At 37.8% G+C, this 20,034-nt stretch overlaps 1 protein-coding gene across 4 annotated transcripts in view; it reads left to right on the top strand.

The window, feature by feature from the left end:
* Window positions 1-20,034, top strand: part of SLC35D2 (solute carrier family 35 member D2) — a 55,695-nt gene that overhangs the window by 9,690 nt on the left and 25,971 nt on the right. For 3 of the 4 annotated variants that reach the window (XM_072763919.1, XM_072763913.1, XM_072763930.1), the window contains exons 2-7: window positions 872-905; window positions 2,899-2,985; window positions 9,853-9,920; window positions 13,762-13,833; window positions 14,730-14,798; window positions 19,319-19,421. In XM_072763919.1, coding sequence (XP_072620020.1) covers window positions 872-905; window positions 2,899-2,985; window positions 9,853-9,920; window positions 13,762-13,833; window positions 14,730-14,798; window positions 19,319-19,421 — 433 coding nt within the window. The remainder of the gene's footprint in view (window positions 1-871; window positions 906-2,898; window positions 2,986-9,852; window positions 9,921-13,761; window positions 13,834-14,729; window positions 14,799-19,318; window positions 19,422-20,034) is intronic. The other variant, XM_072763941.1, reaches the window with a different exon arrangement.

The following is a 20,034-nucleotide window of genomic DNA, read 5'->3' as shown; positions in this document are numbered from 1 at the left end:
TACTACATTTTTATTCCCCCCTCCATTCAGTCCTACCATTTCCCCTCAGATGATTTTGAAGCAGATTAAAAATATATCATCACATGCATTTCAATATGTATTTCTTTTTTTCAAAAGACTTTATTTATTTATTTATTTTAGAGAGAGACAGCTTGTGTGAGCAAGGGGAGGCGAAGGGTGTGGGAGGGGAAAGAATCTCAAGCAGACTCTGCTCTGAGCATGGAGCCTGACATGGGGCTCAATCTCACCACCCTGAGATCATGATCTGAGTCGAAATCAAGAGTTGGATGCTTAATTGACTGAGCCATCCAGGTGTCCCTCAGTATGTATTTCTAAGAGATAAGAAGGGCTCTTTTGTTTTAAAAAAATACCACCCTAATATTTTTCATACCTAAAAAAGCAAAAATAATTCCTTAATATCATAAAATGAACAGTTAAGATTATTTGATGTGTTTTTAGTGCTATTATAAAATGATCTTTTTAAAATTTTCACTTTGTTTCTTATTGGCATGTAGATATACAAATGATTTTTTCATATTTTCATCTTGTAGCCCATGACTTTGCTTAAGTTATCTATTAATTCTAATAATTTATCCCCAGATTATTTTGGCTTTCTACATACATAGTCATGTTGTCTGTTAATATCGTGACAGGCAAGGGACAATAGAAAATCACCAAGTTTAGCAACAATCAGTTTTAAAAAAAAGAACAAATGAAAAGTCAATGAATTTTATGTTAAGTTTTAATTGTCTAAGAATGAAAAAAAAGTAATATCTTTTTAAATAACTCCTGCCATTAGGTATTAAAGACTGCAAATTTTTATCAGTTGCTAAAGTTATTTGTTATTCTGGTTTTTTTTTTTTTTTTGTAGATTCCCATCACCAATTTTTCTTGGAATTGGACAGGTAAGTGAAAAAGAAAGATTAACTGCTTAGTTGTCATTATACATGATGAAATTTTAAGTGCTTTTGTTTAAGACTGTGGTTTACAAATTTATTCAGCTGGCAGAGGGCCAGAGGATCAGGATACTTGTGGTTAAATAGCATGAAATAATGATACACATTTTATGTCTTTCTATAATTTAGAAACAGTTGTATTTGGAGGGAAAAAAAATGAACTACTTGTTTCAACTTCCTTAATTGAATTTAATTGCTGTAAAGCAAGGAGCCAGGAGAAGGAAAGCCTACAAGACCTGGTGGATGACAAATGAATGGGTTGGAGACTGGGGTGGGACGGGCCACTGTACCCAGAGAGAAAGGGCTGGGGAGATGCAATCCCATTCACTATGCCCTTATTATCAAAACTCTGGAGGTGTTTCAGGAGAAGCAAGGCTTTTGAATTTTTACATCAAATTTGTAAATGCTGGCCACACATTCCAATTTTTACAAAACTCTCTATGGGCCAAACGAAACATATTTGCATTCTGCTTCTTGCGGTTTGTGATTTTTTTTGTTCTCGAGTATAAAGACAAGGTTGGATAAGCTTTCAGACTATCCCCATTTGGCTACTTCTGAAATTTCCCATTAATATTAATTTGTGACTTGTTTACTCTCTTGATCATATGCTGGTGATTTCTAATAGGCAAGTGGTAACAGGCACCCAAGGGTTTTTTTTTTTTTTTGGTTTGGATTTGCTTTAATTTATAGGGAGAAAAATGTAAAATTATTAAAATTGTATCTGTTAGCTAAATTTTTAATTGCGAATCTTGGAAAGGATGTCATTTATATGATTAAGCATTATTCTGGTTAAATGTTTTTGATAAGGTATTCTTTGTGACAATGTTTTAGGGAGAAAAAATATTAAGAAATGAAAATAGTTCCTTGAGGTCAAAAATATATTATCTTAGTCTTTCAATGTGAAACACATAGAAAAAAGTACTTTAAAAGATCAGTGAATATGTGATAATGTGCCCCTAGTAATCCCCAAGGCAAATAAACTCACTGGCTTGTACTCAAGGTAAAGCCTTTCTGATATGCAATTTGTGGGGAAGAGAGCAGTAGACCTAATTTAAAAAGCCTGAGTTATAGAATATTTTAAGTAAGTGTTAATATATTTCTGTAAAAATTATAAAGTAAGTCATAAATATAAACTGTAATTATAATTCAAGATGGGCTCATGTTATATTTATCATAAGTATTACATTTGTAAGCTCATTAGGCTCAAGGTTTAGGATGATGATCATGTTGAAGGAATTCTTAAATTCTTGCATCATAAAATAGAGAAAATTGAGTAAGTTCTAAAATTTGCATAGGAAGATGATATTAAAATTTTTTCTTTCATAATAATAATCTGGAGTATTTCTAATTTACTTGATGGACTCCAGATTAATAGGGTTTGAATGAGACATTTTCATAGTACTGGCTAGATTGAAGAGAACAATAAATCTCTTTTAAAATTGTTTTTCTCCTAATTTGTCTTCTGTATTATAGGAATATTGGACTTAACAGAAAGTGTGTTTATGTGTGGAGATTTCCCCCTTTGCCCTACCCACAGATTCACTTTATGTGGGAAGGTGGCCATATGCTTGGGACACAGGAATTATGGTCCAGCATCAAGGAGTGGCCTCATGACTGTGGTCACTCTGACCAGTTTTGGGGACACCATTTCTTTATTCCTCTCTGTCACTGTTCCTTGAGCCCCTTGATAATCATATGTATGTGTGTAAATCTATTTGATCTTGTACTTTTTGCCTATAGTTCTGATGGAATTCATACATTGGCAAGAAAAACAATTTTAATATTCTAAGAAATAGTTATTTTTTGGAACCTAGAGTATGGATTTTTTCTGAATAATATTTTCTTTTTGATGAATGTATTTTCTTCTGATGATGTCTTTGTACCTCAAATAGTCTTTTCAGATATTTTACTGAAGTTTCTACCTTCTACTTTTTTTTTTTAGATGGCAGCTACCATAATAATACTATATGTGTCCAAACTCAATAAAATAATTCACTTCCCTGATTTTGACAAGAAAATTCCAGTGAAGGTATGTGATGAAGAGTAAATACAGCTTTGTTGGAAGATGTGAAAATACTATAGAGTTATAAATTGATCTGAGAATACACGTTATGTTCCACACACACTGTGCTTCCTGCTTACACTGAGTAGAAACTTAATAAAGATATTCTGTTATTCATTCAGTTGTCCATTAATGTAATGTAGTAATAGTAATAGTGTGTGCTTAGCAAATGACATTAAATAAATACTTTATATCTTCTGAAATGGAAATTGGTAAGCTTTTTTGGTTAAAAAGAAAAACACACCATGTAATATATATTTAGGCTTGTAGGACAGACCATTTCTGTTGGAACTATTCACTGTATCCTGATATATAAATGAATTGCTGTGATTGTGTGCTAATAAAACTTTATTTACATGGACAAAAAAATGGGTGAGATTTGGCTGGTAAGCCCTACTTTTCTGATCTTGTTAGACGTTTTCATTTGTAGCTTGGATTGATAAGAGCTGTGAGTGGAATGAAGAATACAATTTGATATACCTAGAAATATACGAATTTTTCTGTGGAGGAACTAGAAACATAAAACCTGCCTTTCCTTCCTGGGAATGTGGAATAGAACTACCTTTTTAAAACAGTTGGTGGTTCAATAAATAGTTGCTTTAAGCCAGACATTTAATTCTTAGATCGATCCTATAAACAGGTGGTATTGATTGGATTATGAAGACATTTTTAGATTTAGGGAATTAAATCAGACTGTCACTTCCTTGAGGATGAGGACTTGCATGGCTTCTTCACTACTGTGTCTCTAAGATCTGAAAGATGCTGGCATCTAAATTATTCATCACTAAATTGTTCATCAGTCTGACTAAGCACATGCATGAGGCATCAGTAATCAGGGACATCCACATAAAGAGAAAAAATATTGAAGTATAATGAAAGCTATTAATCCAGCCATAATAGGAAAAATCAGAATATTGTTGGGCTTGCTTACACTTAGTTTATGATACACTATAGTTTTTAAACATTTTAAAATTGTGAAATCCGAATCTAAATGCAGGGTAAAAAGGCATCAACATGAATGTATAGTTGAATGAATAATAACCTGTGCAGTCCTTGCCTAGGTCATGAGATGGGATCACAAAATCTTCCTTACTCATTATTCTCTTATAATATACTTTTCTTGCTTTCTTTGTAATTATTCTAATACACATTCCTGAATTATGTTTTGTTATTTTTGCATGTTCTGGAAAGAGAATACTGTTCTGAACATACTTAGGGTTGGATCTCAGAGCACATATATCAGTCAGCTAGGGCTCCCATAACAAAAACCACAGACTTGGGGGCTTAAACAACAAGAATGAGTTTCACAGTTCTGGAAGCAAAAAGTTCAAGATCAAGGTGTCGGCAGGGTTGGTTTGAGGTATAAATTCTTTCTTTGGTGTTTTGATAGCTGCCTTCTTGCTATGCCTGACGTGACCTTTTATGTTTGGTGCGTGCACTCCTGGTGTCTCCTCATCTTCTTCTTCTTCTTTTTTTTTTTTAAAGATTTACTTATTCATAGAGAGAGAGAGGCAGAGACACAGGCAGAGGGAGGAGCAGGCTCCATGCAGGGAGCCTGATGTGGGACTCGATCCCAGGTCTCCAGGATCAGGCCCTGGGCTGAAGGCAGCGCTAAACCGCTGTGCCACCAGGGCTGCCCTGGTGTCTCTTCTTCTTAGGAGGACATCGGTCCTGTTGGGTTGGGTCCCATCCTTATGACCTCATTTAACCTTAACTACCTCTTAAAAACCCTATCTCCAGATAATAGTCACATGGACATTAGGGCTTCAAATATGAATTTTAAGGGGACACAACTTGGTCTAAAATGGCACTTGTGGCATGAGTTTCTCTGGGAGGTCTATTAAGAAGTGGAATGGGGGACGCCTGGGTGGATCAGTGGTTGAGCATCTGCCTTTGGCTCAGGGCGTGATCCCAGATTCCCAGGATCAAGTCACACATCTGGCTGCCTGCATAGAGCCTTCTTCTCCCTCTGCCTGTGTCTCTGTTTCTCTCTGTGTCTCATGAATACGTAAATAAAATCTTAAAAAAAAAAAAAGAAAAGAAGTGGAATGGTTGCAGTGGTTGAGTAGATAACATCAACGTGTTCTCCAAAGTGGTGGTACTAGTTCACACTCCTGACAAAAGTGCGTGAAAGTCCCTGCTGCTCTGCCTTCTTGCTAATCCTTGATAGGTCAGTCATTTTATTTATTTTTTACTTTTTTGCTATTTTAATTACTATGTGTTGATATGTCAGTCATTTTAAATTGTGCTAATCTGGTGGGATATAATGACCTCGGCTTTAATTTGCATTTTCTTGACTATTAATGAGGTTTTTTTTAATGCCCATTTTGGATATCCTTTTTTGTGAAGTATTGGTTCAAGACTTGCCCATTTTTCTGTTGGGTTGATGTCTTTTTTTCACTGATCTGTTTAGGAGTTAAAAGAAAATTTATTAATGATAATCCTCTTGTTAATTACATACAGTATTGCAAATACATTTTCTCCCTCTGGGGTGTATCTTTTTATTTTGTTTACATGTATTTATCATGTATTTCCTATCATAAGCAGTAATCCTAATTTAAAATTAGTTAAATTTTATCAGTCTTTTCCTTTATGATTAATCACTATTCTTAAGAAATCCTTCCTCAGTTTGAGGTTATGAATATATTTTTCTAGATAAAAAATATGTAGTTTTTTAGAATTTGGTTTTTAATCTGTTTGCAGTTAATTTGTGTGGATGGTGTGGGGTAATGGTTCAATTTCATTTTTTTTCCCCAAATAATGGGCATTGGTATTCACATATTTTATTTCTGTGCTCTCCATGTCTTTTCATTTGTCTGTTTTTTTGCAACATTACCACACAGTCTTCATTCCTATAGCTTTGTGAAAAGTTTTGCTATCTACTAGAGCAAATCTTTCCTTTGTTCTTGATCCTTCAAATTTCTTTTTTTTTTTTTTTTTTTAAGATTTTATTTATTTATTCATGAGAATACTCTGAGAGGAGAGAGAGAGGGGCAGAGACACAGGCAGAGGGAGAAGCAGGCTCCATGCAGGGAGCCTGATGTGGGACTCGATCCCAGGTCTCCAGGATCAGGCCCTGGGCTAAAGGCGGCGCCAAACCGCTGAGCCACCCGGGCTGCCCGATCCTTCAAATTTCTATATGGATATTGGAAGCAGCTTGTCAAGTTTCAGAAAAATAACCTTTTGGGATTTTAATTGGGATTTCATTGATGTTATAAGTCAATTTGGGACAAATTGATATTTTAAAAATATTGAATATTTCAATCTGTCAACATAGTATACGTATACCTTCTTTAATTGCCCTCAGTAAAACTTTATAATTTTCTCTGTAGAGGTCTAACATTTCTGTTAATTTATTCCAAGGTACTTCTTCCTTTCTTTCCTTTTTTGCTTTTATATATCTTTAAAAAATATATTATTTGGAAAATTAGAGAGATATATTTTATAGTGTATTTATATATTATTTTATATCCACAAAATTATAGAACTAATTATTGAATTAATATATCATAATTTACTTCTGGTTTCCTTTAGATTTTTTTCTACATTCACATTCATCTGCAAAAATGACAGTTTTGCTTCATTTTTTTCCAACATTCTAACTTTTATTTCTTTTATATGCCTTAGTGTATAGTGTAGGACCCTAGGTGCAATTTTGACTGAAATGGTTATACTGACATGTTTGATTTCAAAGAGAAAGTTTTTAACATTTCACATTAAGTATGTTGTTTGCTGTAGGGTTTTTATAGATACCTTATATGTCTGTTCCAGTTATCTTTTTTAAAAAGATTTTTTATTTGTGGGGGGGGGGTGCAGAGGGAGAGAGAACCTCAAGCAGACTCCATGCCCAGCAGAGCCTGATGTGTATCTTGATCTCACAACTCTGAGGTCACGACCTGAGCCAAAACCAAGAGTTGGATACTTAACTGACTGTAACCACCCAGGTGCCCTGTTCCAATTATCTTATGCTGCATAACTTAGTGACTCAAAACAATAATCACTGTATTATTTCTCACATGTACTGTGGTTAAGGAATTAGGGACAGTTTTCAACTGGGTAGTTCTGGCTTAAGGCATCTGTATAGTTTCAGACAGACAATAGCAGAGTGGAAACAACAATGGGGGTTCTGGTTTGTGCAGCTGGAACCTGGTCCCAAATCTTTCTCTTCTTATTATCTCAGGCCTCTCTATATGTCATTTATGTAGGTTAGTTTGGGCTTCCTCACAAAATGGCAGGTTCCAGGTGGTCAAAATTCTTACATAGTACTGAATTCTACAAGGGCGAGTGTTCCAGCAAGCAGGGAAAAACTACCTTGCTTTTTGTGACCTGGCCTCAAAGATCACATAGTTTCATTTCATCTGTACATTATTAGTTGAAACAGTCCCATGCAATTTTAAATGGAAGGGACCTAGATCCTACCTCTGGATGGAAGGAAGTGTCAAAGTCATGTCTTAAGAGCATATGAAATGGGGAGTCCTATTGCAGCCTTCATCTCTGATTATGGATTTGTCTCTTTCTCTTGTTTTTTGTTTTGTTTTTTCTTTTTCTTGTTTTTAAAGACTTTATTTATTTGACAGAGAGAGAATGAGCACAAGCAGGGGGAGTGGCAGGCAGAGGGAGAGGGAGAAGCAGGCTCCCCACTGAGCAGGTAGCTTGATCCCAGGACCCTGGGATTATGACCTGAAACTCATGAAGGCAGATGTTTAACAGACTGAGCCACCCAGGTGCTGCTCCGTGGATTTTTTTTTTATAAGTATAGTGCAGTATTGTAGATGTGTCTTCTCTTTCTTATAATTTTCTTAACATTTTCTGTAGCTTACTTTATTGTAAGAGTATAGCATATAATACATATAACATAGAAAATACACGTTAATTGACTATGTTATTGCTAAGGCTACTGGTCAAACGTAGGCTGTTAATACTTAAGTTTTTGGGAAGTAATATTATACATGGATTTTCAACTGTGCAGGGGGTTGTCATCCCTAAGCCCTGCATTGTTCAAGGGTCAACTGTATATGAGGTGTACCCTTTCTGTTTGAGTTCTTTTACATTTCCCTGGAAATTACAGCAAGCATACCTAACTTACCAAAATCTAAAGTTGATTAATAAATGTGTCTTCCTTGTCAACATTTACCTCTCCTCCCAATTTATTTTGCTCTTGTCAGCAGGTACTTTAATCCTCTAGCTTTATGTAAATCTCACAGTATGTTTTTCTTTTCTTTTTTCTTTAAACCATCAATATTTGTTTATATTTATCCATGTATATTTACCCATGTATTTATTGCTTTCTTTGCTTTTTTTTTCCTTTTTGCATCTCACACTTTCTACTTTCCTCCTGATTAAAGTATACCTCCTTTAGGATGTACTTTATTAATGGTCTGATTAAATTCCCTTAGTTTTTGTTTGTTTGTTTGTTTGAAAAAGACTACGGTTTTCTTTGCTTTTGAAAGATATTGTCATTGGGGGTAGCATTCTAACTTGACAGACCTTCGAGGAGGCAGTTTTGCGGTCTTCTGGCTTTCATTGTTTCTCTCTGGGTTTCTGTTTTCACCTTAGTTTTGGCCTAGGGACTCTCTATTTTCCCACATACTTTTGGAAGTTTCCCTTCATACTTTTATGAAGGTTTTGAATTATTTTATGTAACATTTTAAATTGTTTTTAGTGGGGAGATTAATACAAATAATCTAGCCCATTGTTACTAAAAACTAGAAGTCAGTATTGTTTTTATTTTGAATCATATAAGGAAAGGGGGCCAATTGATTCTTTTCAATGCCTAATAACTTCTAAAGTTCTAATATTCCAGGATCAGTTGTAGGCTGCTAGCCAGATTGTTGTGAATGAAGGGGAGGGTCCTGGATCTGAGGTCCTCTATGTCTTCTTTCTTGAACAAATCTCCTAATAATAACATTTTATAAATTTGGGGGGGGTAGATGACACTTACTATTTTAAAATCCTTCAAAGAGTATCTTATCTGAGTTGCATGCTTAATGTCTTTTTAGTGGAAAAAGAAATGCTAGGCTCACCTTAATAGCTATGGATTATTGTATCAGTCAAAAAGTTTTCAGTTATTGTGTGACCTAATGAAAGGATATATATATATTTTTTCGTTTTATGGAAGACTAGGTCTTACATGTCATGTGTTTCTTCAGTATGTTTTGAACAATATTTCTCTTGATAATCAGAAGATAATTCAGGAGCTAAGAGCTCAGTTAAACCTAACTCAAATACTACTGTTAACATTGTTTAACCTTGGTAAATAGGTAATTATTATGCACCTTGAAAACAAATAAAGTAACTCCAAAGTAATGTGGCTGGTAGACACAACTTTTTGAAAGGGTCACCAAGCTTGTTAATTCCAGTGAGATCTGAACCTTTGTTGTTATCCAGAAAAGTGCATAATGCATAGGTAGCAAGTTTGTCCACCTTCTCAGGGGACCTTCTGAATCTTATGCATATACTATAAATACCCATTATTAGCTGAAACAGTCCCGTGCAATTTTGTCATCTGAAACCCAGGGGTTTCCACTTGAGAGAGATGCTTATTCAGAGCCTTCCTGTACAGAAATAGTCTGCTAACGTTGTCAGGGTCAACATTTCTCTTTCAGTGCAGCTCTACCCCACCCTGCCATGGTTATAGCTATCACTGCTCACCTAACTAATTTGGGCACATGGAGAAACTCATGATGTGTTTTAGGTTGTGAAAAATTCACAGCTGCTACAGGGAAATGGACTAGAATGATTTGCTTACTGACAGGGAGTGTCACCATTCATACATGTGAAGGAAAATCATTTTTGGAGTCCTAATCAAATATTCTCTCTTTTTTTTCATGGAAGCTGTTTCCTTTGCCTCTTCTCTACATTGGAAATCACATAAGTGGATTATCAAGCACAAGTAAATTAAGGTAGAGTGCAGGAGAATGGTTGATGGGAGGTTCTTGACTCTTGTTTCCAATGGTACAAAGACCAAGTTTGACCTTGAAGGTACTGCATGGGCTACATACAGAAGACAATAATATTTAATAATTTAAGGAAATTAAATGGAGTTTTGAGTTTGATTTGCTAATATTTTTAGGAAAGTTAAAAAGTTGATTTTTTTTCTTTATAATCAAGTCTGAACATAGAACATGAGATCTGTGGGCATCAAGACAGAGGTCTGATTTATCCAGGAGGATTTATTTATATTATATATCCAATATCCAATTCATTTCTCTGAATGGTTCTGTGCAACTGATTTCATCATGGTTTTGTAAAAGCAGGAACATTCTGTCAGATTTGGTATAGGTCAGGTTTGGTACAGAGGAAGAAAAGTGATAGATGTTATTTTTAAGTGCGTTGTATACTTCTGAAATTTGCATTTGCATGTATTGCAGGGTCCTTTGATTAACTACTTTTGTTAAAAGTCACTGTAAAAAGTGGAAATGAAAGTATAGAAAGACCAAGCCAACCATCAGAATACATGGTGCAAGATGTGTAGCCTAATTAACACAAATGAATAATGAGAAAATGAAGTTTGTGCAGAGTGACAGAGATGGAGGAAAGCCCTGTGAGTTTGGTGAGAGTAAAAGGGGGCAGGTAGGAGGTTGAGTAGAAGGAGAAGATCATATAAAACTGAGAACTAAAATTAGACCTGTTGTCTTTCCTCTTATTTGGAAAGAACAGGTTGTGGTTGTGGAAAACAAAATGTGAAATATTGGTTTTAGTTATACATTTTAGTTGATTTTTGATAGTTTGCAGTTTATATTTAAGAGCAGGATCTATTTTGAGTTTCTTTGTGAAAGATGTAGGCTCTATCTAGATTCTGTTTTTTGCATGTAGCTGTCCAATTGTTTGAGCATCATTTGTTGAAAAGATCATCCTTTCTCCATTGAATTATGTTTGCTCCTCTGTCAAAGATCAGTTGACTATATTTGTGTATATTTATTTCTGGGTTCTCTAATCTGTTTTGTTGCTCTATTTCATTTATTTGATATTTCAATTCATCATATAAAGAATTCTTTTGATACATTATCCCATCTCAGGCCAATGGAAGCCCCTTTGAGTTGTCTCTTATCTTCTAGAGCCCCAGTAGTTTGATTATTTCCTTGCTGTATACCACATGACGTCCCAGGCTTATTTTGGACTTTTCCTGCCATTTCTCCAAGGATCCCCTGGTTATTTTTAATTTAGAGATTATGTGGAGGCCACAATCTGGGTACTGGATATTTTGTGAAGGACCAGCCAACACAATTTCTTGATGATTAACATGTGAGGTGAAACAAAGAAAGGAGACAAAGATGACTTCATGGTTTTGGAAGAATGGGATTGCCATTGATTGGATCTATGCCTGGGAGTAGGATTGTTGGTCATATGACAGTTCTCTATTTAAAATTTTGAAGAATTGTTGAACTGTTTCCCAAAGTGGCTACACTAATTTACACCAGCAATGTAAGAAGGCTACAACTTCTCTACATTCTTGCCAAATTTGTTGTTGTCTATCTTTTGGATTATGGCTGTTCTAGTAGTTGTGAAGTAGTACCTCATTATGATTTTGATTACATTTCTCCATTGTATTGTTTTGGCATGCTCTTGAAAAGAGCTCTTGAATTGATTATAATTGTATGGATTTATTTCTTGATTCTAAATTCTGTTCCTTTGATTATATGTCCATAATCAATAACTAGATAATACTGCTCCTTCTAGACTCTGAAGGACTTGTTAAATTGATACGTTAGTGTTGAGAGCAAATATTATGGTCTTCTTACTGATCTTAGGGGGGAAACGTTCAGCTTTTCATCATTAAATATACCTTTACTTGCTTTTATTTTTTTTTAATTTTTAAAAAAGATTTTATTTATTCATAGAGACAGAGAGAGAGAGAGAGGCAGAGACACAGGCAGAGGGAGAAGTAGGCATCATACAGAGAGCCCGACATGGGACTTGATCCAGGGTCTCCAGGATCACACCCTGGGCTGCAGGCGGCGCTAAACTGCTGCACCACCAGGGCTGCTCCTTACTTGCTTTTAAAAGACATCATCTAAAAATACTTTTTGGAATTAATTGACTTTTGGCTTGCTTTGAAAAAGGCACTTCTAACCAGTCTCATAAGACATCTTTAAGTTGTGGATATAAAGTTCCTGAAAATTCTTTCCTACCTGCTCTCTGGATGTGGTGTCATCGATGACATGAAACCCCTCCTCAAGTCTGGTTGTGAGGAACTGGCCACTACCCTCCTGGGTCTGGTTCTCACTTTCTTTCTTCAGGTCACCATCTACTCAGGGTCATACCTGGAAGCAGATGGAAGTGGGCTGTTCCAGCCCAGGCAGTTCGTTGACTGTGCATTGAACTATGTCTTGGAGTCTCTGGCTTTTGAGAGCCACTGAAAGGTTTTTAAGGATTTTTAAAAGACAGTGAATATAGCTTTATTACATAAAATTTTGGGGGAAAATAACCCATAATTTTATCCTTTAACATACTATTTTATTTTTATTTTTATTTTTTTAAATTTTTATTTATTTATGATAGTCACAGAGAGAGAGAGAGAGAGAGAGGCAGAGATACAGGCAGAGGGAGAAGCAGGCTCCATGCACCGGGAGCCTGACGTGGGATTCGATCCCGGGTCTCCAGGATCGCGCCCTGGGCCAAAGGCGGGCGCCAAACCACTGCGCCACCCAGGGAATCCCTAACATACTATTTTAAATGTTGATTTCAGTCTTTTCCCATATGTAAACTGTCTTGTTTCAGTTGTAGACTACATGGTTCTGTGTCCTCCTTGTTTTATTTAATATTCATTTTTTAAAGATTTTATTTATTTATTCATGAGAAACAGAGAGAGAGAGAAGAGAGAGAGAGAGGCAGAGACACAGGCAGAGGGAGAAGCGAGAAGCAGGCTCCATGCAGGGAGCCCGACCTGGGACTCAATCCAGATCCCGGGATCACAACCTGAGCCAAAGGCAGATGCTCAACCACTGAGCCACCCAGGTGTCCCAGTATAAAGTTTTATATTATATAGGTAACATACCATGTTCCCTCAAGTAGATGTGTCATATTTATTTTATCATTGTTTTATGTGACTTTTAAGTTATTTTTGATGTTTTCCCCAAGACACAATTGCAGTGAACATATTTGTGCACATGATTTTTTTCTTTTGTATTATTACCTTTGGTTAAGTTTCCCAAAAGAAATAATTAGGTCCAAGTTTAGCACCACTAAATGACTGTTCATACATAGTTTCAACTTGATTTGACAAAGGGTGTGTTTGTTGGTTTACATTGCATACACTCTTTTAGAATGGACTTTGTAATTTTAGCACAATCTTTGCGGTAGTTGAATAGCATGGTTCTTAAAAATTATTAATAAGTGAAAAAAATTGCTAATAAGCGAAAATGGCCTGAAACTATTTTTTTAAATATTTTATTTATTTATTCATGAGAGACACAGAGAGAAAGAGAGGCAGAGACACAGGCAGAGGGAGAAGCAGGCTCCATGCAGGGAGCCTGACATGGGACTCTATCCTGGGTTTCCAGGATCATGCTCTGGGCTGAAGGCGGCACTAAATCTCTGAGCCACCCAGGCTGCCTGGCATGAAACTATTAAATCTCCATTTCTTTTTATTATCTAATGTGATTTGCTAATAGCATATGTGAGAATTAAGGTTAATTTCTTATATTTAATTTGGAAAGTTAGTGGGCTTAATTAAAAATGTAAAATATGTTTAAAAAAATACTTGGTGTCTGATGTTATTATACTTGAATCTTTTCCCAACAGCTTGCCGATGTTCACCGTGCTCAGGAAATTTACCATTCCACTCACTTTACTCCTGGAAACCATCATACTTGGGTGATTTTTGTTTTTCCTCTATTCCTCTAGTGTCCTTTCCCTTCACCCCACATTATTTTTGCAAAGCAAATTCTCAACATCTATTTTTCCAAATAGTTAACTTGAACTGCTAGTTGCAGTAACTTAGGGCCCCTTGGTTTACTCACTTAAAAGCGTCTCCTGTTTCCATGATTCCTTAAGAACATAATGAGTGACTTTTTAACTTTTTTTGCTTGTAACTTTATATTTAAATGTTTATAATAGAAAATTATTTTAAAAACGCAACAATGCACCAACAAATGTAAGTATGTTTCCTAGATGGAATATACACTGATTTTGGAATACAGAGGAAAAATTGTCCATATATACATACCAGATAGGAATGCAAGAAATCACAGAAATCCATTCTGCTGCAGTGATTATGATGTAACATAGGAATAAATTAATAGAATTTAATTTAATTTTTATAAAAATCTTTCATAAAGATACTCAGGCTGATTTCAAAAAAGATGATTCTTAATTATGCTGTGAAGATTATTTAGCGATGAAATTTGGATGATGGCTCAGTGTTCGAAGTCCTGCTTTTGAATTTTACCTTTATCTTTGGGTGCTTGATATAAGACTGAGTAGAACTGCTAGCAGGGCCTCTTCTCCATTTTGTCACACATCTTTCCAATGAGAACGGAAATACATTTATATTAGATGAGACAGCTGATTAAGAAATAGATTTGGTGTGATTTATTAACCCACTTATAGATACTTACAGTGCTTTCTTTATGTAAATTGATATCTGTTTGATGTTAGCTATAAAACTGTGAACAATGTCTATATTCAGTTGAAGAATTATAATCCATGTGTTTTTCCTCTCCTCCTCCTTTCTTTTTCTGTCCATCCATCCATCCATTTATTTATTACAGGAAACAGTATTCCTTGAACATCATTGCCAGTGTTTTTACCATCATACTTGGTGCTTTCATAGCAGCTGGGTAAGACTTTGGACTGTTTCTGGTCAATAAGCTCTTTGTGCCTCTGACAATAGGCCCCACCCCGCCCTCATTTTCCATTTTCCATCTGGCTGCAGTTGAATTGAGCAGCTAAGAGACAAGTCTGTTGATGTTAGTGGATTCCCCATGTGTTTCTGTGAAAGTCAGATGGGGTTCCAACTTCGCCAGAACATTTCTGAGAACGTATAATGGGAACGTTAGAAGCTATGAATATAGCTTTTCTTCATAAAAAGGAATAAGCTATTTGCTTTTATTACTGAGTGATTGTCTTCAATACAAAAAATTTACTTGAAAAGTTCTTGGGCATTTGGTCAAGAACAACAGCTTTATAAAGCCCTTGTATGCTGATTTGTTTTATCACCTGGGATGTCTTAGCAGTCTGTTTCCAAGGGTGGGATACTCTCATTAAATGTATTTGTATATTTGGGGCATGAGCCAGTGCATGACCAAGTTGACTCTTGAGCAACACAGGGATGAAGGGCTCAATAACCCTCCCCTCCAACTCTCCGCACCCACATAGTGGAAAATCCAAGTGTAACTTTCGACTCCTTAAAAACTTCACTACTAATAGCCTATTGTTGACAGGAAGCTTAACTGATAACATAAATAATTGATTAACATGTATTTTGTATGCTATGTGTACTATATACTGTATTCCTAAAATAAAGCGAGCTAGGAAAAGTGTTAAGAAAAACCTAAGGAAGAGATAATACATTATGCTGCTGTACTGAATTTATTGAAAAAAAATCTATGGATAAATGGACCAGCACAGTTCAAACCTGGGTTGTTTGGGGTCAACTATGGTATCTTTTTCGGTAATATGCAAGAGCAGGAATGAGGACTCCCAGGTTTGCATTTGAAAGCAGACCCTCAGACTCCTGGCTTTTATAGACTAGTGGTTAATAAAGTATGTTTGGGTCCAAGACTTAGCCTGGCCCCTTGCCAGCTTCTGCTCAACCTCTCTGTGCCTCAGTTATACTCATCTGTAAAGTAAAGAATGCAATGGAAAAGAAAAACCTACCTGAATGAAGGGAAGAATGCCAAGATTGGATGAATTTCAGTTAAACTAGTTTCCTTAACTGATTTAGAAATCAGAGTTCTGGGGGTGCCTGGGTGGGCTCAATTGGTTAAGCGTCCAGTTCTTCATTTCAGCTCAGGTCATGATCTCGGGGGTCCCTAGGTTGGGCCCTGCGTCTGGCTCCATGCTTAGTGCAGAGCCTGCTTCTCCCTGCCCCTCTCTCTGGTCCCTCTCTCTTTTAAATAAATAAAATATTTTTTCTTTCTTTTTTTTTTTAAAATAAGGGTTCTGGATCACCAGTTGCAAAATAAATAAGGATATGGGTATTATCCTAGTCTCCTGGCTTACTAGCTATATAATCAGGACAGGCTATTTAACCTCCTTGCACCCCAGTTAGTTCAACTAGAAAATGAAGATTAGAATAGACCCACCTAGTAGGGTCTTTGTGTGAATTAGACAAGATAACAATAAACTGAGGTTTACATGAGTGAGTGGCCAAGTTCAACAGAAACATGTGGAGTGTTAAGTCATGGGCTGCCTGGCGCCCTTCCAGGTGCTGGGGAACCCAGCAGGAAACAGAATGGACACGGAGCTTCCTTTTTACTTGGCGGAGACAATGATCAAAACAGAAGATATAGCAGGCCAGATGGTGACATACTAGCAATCTATTTTTTACTATAAATGTGTTTAGCCCTTTGTCTGGACCAAGGTTTGTTATTTCTGGTTTCGTGTGTGACGTCCTCGGCGCTGTGCTGGCCACAGCCGACTTGAGCTCCTGCAAGCACTGGTGGAGCCCACAGGCCCAGCAACATTGATAGCCTGTGTCTTCATGAAGATTCTGTTTCAAAGAAGTCAGAGGAGCAAAGTGGCTAAAAGAGGGAGGCCCTGTGTGAAGAGTACACCCATCCCACAGGGCCTTGGGGTGTCTGCTGGGCAGCCTCTCTTTTCTAAGCTTCTTAGAGCTCAGTTTGGAAACTCCTGACAGAGCCAGTCATGCACTTTTACAAGGTAACGGGTCTGCGGAGCCCTGGCGAGGAATGGCACTTCAGACGCTGTGTCTTTCCAGGCCTGGTGAATAGAAATTCAGCTCATCGTTACCACATGTGACATTCTCATGAGCCGAAGGGGTAAATAGGGTTTTGAGAGCATCTAACTTGCCCCCAAGAGCTGGCTTGGAAGAGCACTTCTGGACTCTTCCCTTCCTCAGCTCCCAGAGAATGGGCACTGTGCATAGGGGACAAGCAGCCTTCGTAGCTGCAGGCCTGCCATGACCCCACTGTGCTGTCCTCCTGCGGATCTCCTCATCCAAATGCAAGTGTAGAACTGATTCAGTCAGAGGGGCCGGGTTGCACTGCTGCAACCAACAGCTCCCATGTCCACACCCCAAATGTGTTCTGATCCTGCCGCCCACTCAGACCAGCCGAGCTGGGCTTAAGGCCACGGTGGGGCCATGGCGGCCACGTCGGGGCTCATTGTAGCTACTCAGGGGTGAGGCTGATGGAAGCCCTGCCTCAGAAGGGACGTCCTTACTTATTCAGGAGAGAAGAGGGCCTGTGGGCAAGCCTGCATTGGCTTTTCAACCTTTTGCCTGGAAATGCCAGGCAATGTCTCCTCTTACATTTTATTTGCCAATGCAAGTCACGTGGCCAGAAAAAGTTGAAATACTACATCTGTAAACAGCCCTAAATGGCAACTACAAGAGTTAAGTAACCATGAATTGGCTTTCATTTATTAAAGCAAGTAAATTCTTTTCAAGCTTCTGTGCTTTTACCAGTGGCCTAAACAACTGGTGCTGGGGACAGTGGCCCCTGGAGCAGGAGGCCTGAACTCTGGGAATTGCCCTCAGGCTCTCTGAGGGAGTGAGTGACTCCCTTTCCCTCCCCTAGAACCCTGGCTTTTTTATCCATTCAGCTTTGCCATTTTATGGAACAGCAGACTCTTGTTAACATGGAGCCAAATGTGTGTAGACATGAGATTTGGGAGATTCTATTTCTTGTGATTGAGCCCAGAGATTCTGATTTATGATGATCTAAAATGAATTTGCATTCTTACAAATATATCATACCAGCAGAAGCCTCAGGCAAATTGGCCTAATTTGCATTCAGATTTTGATTTAATTTTTGCCTCTTTATTTCCTTCTCCTCGGTTAGAAATAGCCTTTAAAAAATTCATTTTTTTTAATATTGCAGGGGATCAGGATATGCCACTCCAAAATTTGCAGCTTTGGCATAAACATTATTTTGAACTGATGGCATTAATTGAGAATCAACAGATGTAGGAAGAGTTCTGTCTTCCCCTTTCCTGCCTAAAAGCAGACCATAAATATCCCTTTGTAGAGGTGGTCTCACCTGCGCCCCCCCCCCACCCCCTTTCTCCAGTAATAGGAAAGCAGTTCTTATCACTGGTGATAGAGAATCGGTAGCAAGATGAGGTCTGCATAAATAAAGCTCCTACAATAACCCTTATCTTCAAGTAGTTTCATCCATGAATTTCCTAGCCCTTTTCCCATAATTTATTTGTTCCTTGGAATCCAAACTTCTTCTTTTTTAAAATGGTATATAAGCCTTAGAGTCTAATTACTTATTTGAAATTTTTTGTGAACTCCCGTATATGTAAAATATTTACTTAAAGTCATATTCCTTTTCTCTTGTTAACCTACTGTCAGTCAAACTTGAAGGCTCCAGTCACTGAACCTAAGAGGGTAGAGGAAACCTTGATGCTGGGTATTTATGAATTATGACATGGGTCTGGTACTGTCTGTAAGATCAAGTGTAGTAGGTGAGTCATATCATGGCTCAGCCGTTCTCTCTCCTTCCTGTGCCATATCCCCCTGAACATTTTTATACTAGTATTATTTGTGTAAAGTGGAAATTGAAGAGAAGAGGTTTCAGAAGAATGGGGCGAAAGGAACTTTAGAGAAGTTGCAGAGAAGGAACGGATCTCTGCCTTGCCTTTCTGCTGGACAGGGGTGGGTGGTGCTGGTGGATGACGGGACCAGCTGGGCACCAGATGGGGGGTGTCAGTTCCTCATTGGACCCTCTTTGCCCCAGTAAGTGCTCAGCTGTCCCCACAGGACTATACCCTGGAGATGGCCCTGTTGATTACAATAAGCAAAGCCACTGGGTGGGTTGGACAAACCATTCCCCTTAAAAAAAGCAGGGCTCACCAATTATTATGCCAGTGGATAGGATCGTTAGCCAAAGAAAGGGCTTTGCAGTAAAGGAGGATGGTTAATGTCCCTCTGGTTTTAAGCCATTCATGATTAAATTGAAGCCACCTGATGGCCTGGTTTTGTTTTGTCTGAAGGCAAAGCAGAGGAATTAACCACAGAAGGGGGAAAATCTGCCAGAGGAAGAAAAGGTAGTTACCAGCATCACAAGTGGATTTGATTAGGGAAAGATAAAACAGGCTGGCAGGCGTTGAAGGCCAAGTTGTGTTGTGAGTTTCTGAATGATCGTCCTCCTTTTTGTGTTCTCCCTCCCAGTTCTGACCTTGCCTTTAACTTGGAAGGCTATATTTTTGTATTCCTGAATGATATCTTCACAGCAGCAAATGGAGTTTATACCAAACAGAAAATGGACCCAAAGGTACCAGATCTTCACTCCTAGGGTTTTTGGGCTTTTGTCATCTGGACCCTGAAATTGCATGAAAAAAAAAAAAAAAAGAGATTGTAAAGTTGTCATATAATTTAATTTACATGGTACGCTTTATAAATCACTAATTTCTTTTCAGTTATCTTTTTCAGTCTGTATGGGGTCTTGTGACCCCTGAACTTGCAAAGTTTTGGGTGAAAATCAGGGAGGGAAAAGGTACCACTATTTTGGATGCAAAGTCAGAATATAGAAAGAGATTATTTTGAAAGGCCAACTAAAAGAAGTTTTTTCGCCATCCTCCTCAGTGACCAGGGCAAAGTCAGGGGTATTCTAAAGCAACTGAGTTTGAGTCTGAAGGTGTGGGTTACAGAGAGGAGTTGTGCTGCTGACGGGTCACTGTGACTTGGACCGACTTCTCCAAGGGTCAGATTCCTCTGTGAAATGGCCCAGGTGGCAGGGCCGGCCCGGCAGGAAGTTCCCTTCCTGGCAGTGACTGAGCAGGCTCCCCATGGCGGCCAGATGAGTGCCTCTCGCTGGGGCTCCCCCCAGTCCGAGTCCAGGCCCCTGCCCACCCTCCCCACTCCCCCAGCTGTTTCAGAAGCTTGGG

Source organism: Vulpes vulpes, chromosome 1 (genome assembly GCF_048418805.1).
Source record: "Vulpes vulpes isolate BD-2025 chromosome 1, VulVul3, whole genome shotgun sequence".
In the NCBI taxonomy this organism is placed as follows: Eukaryota; Metazoa; Chordata; class Mammalia; order Carnivora; family Canidae; genus Vulpes; species Vulpes vulpes.
This window is presented reverse-complemented; position numbering and strand designations above follow the sequence as displayed.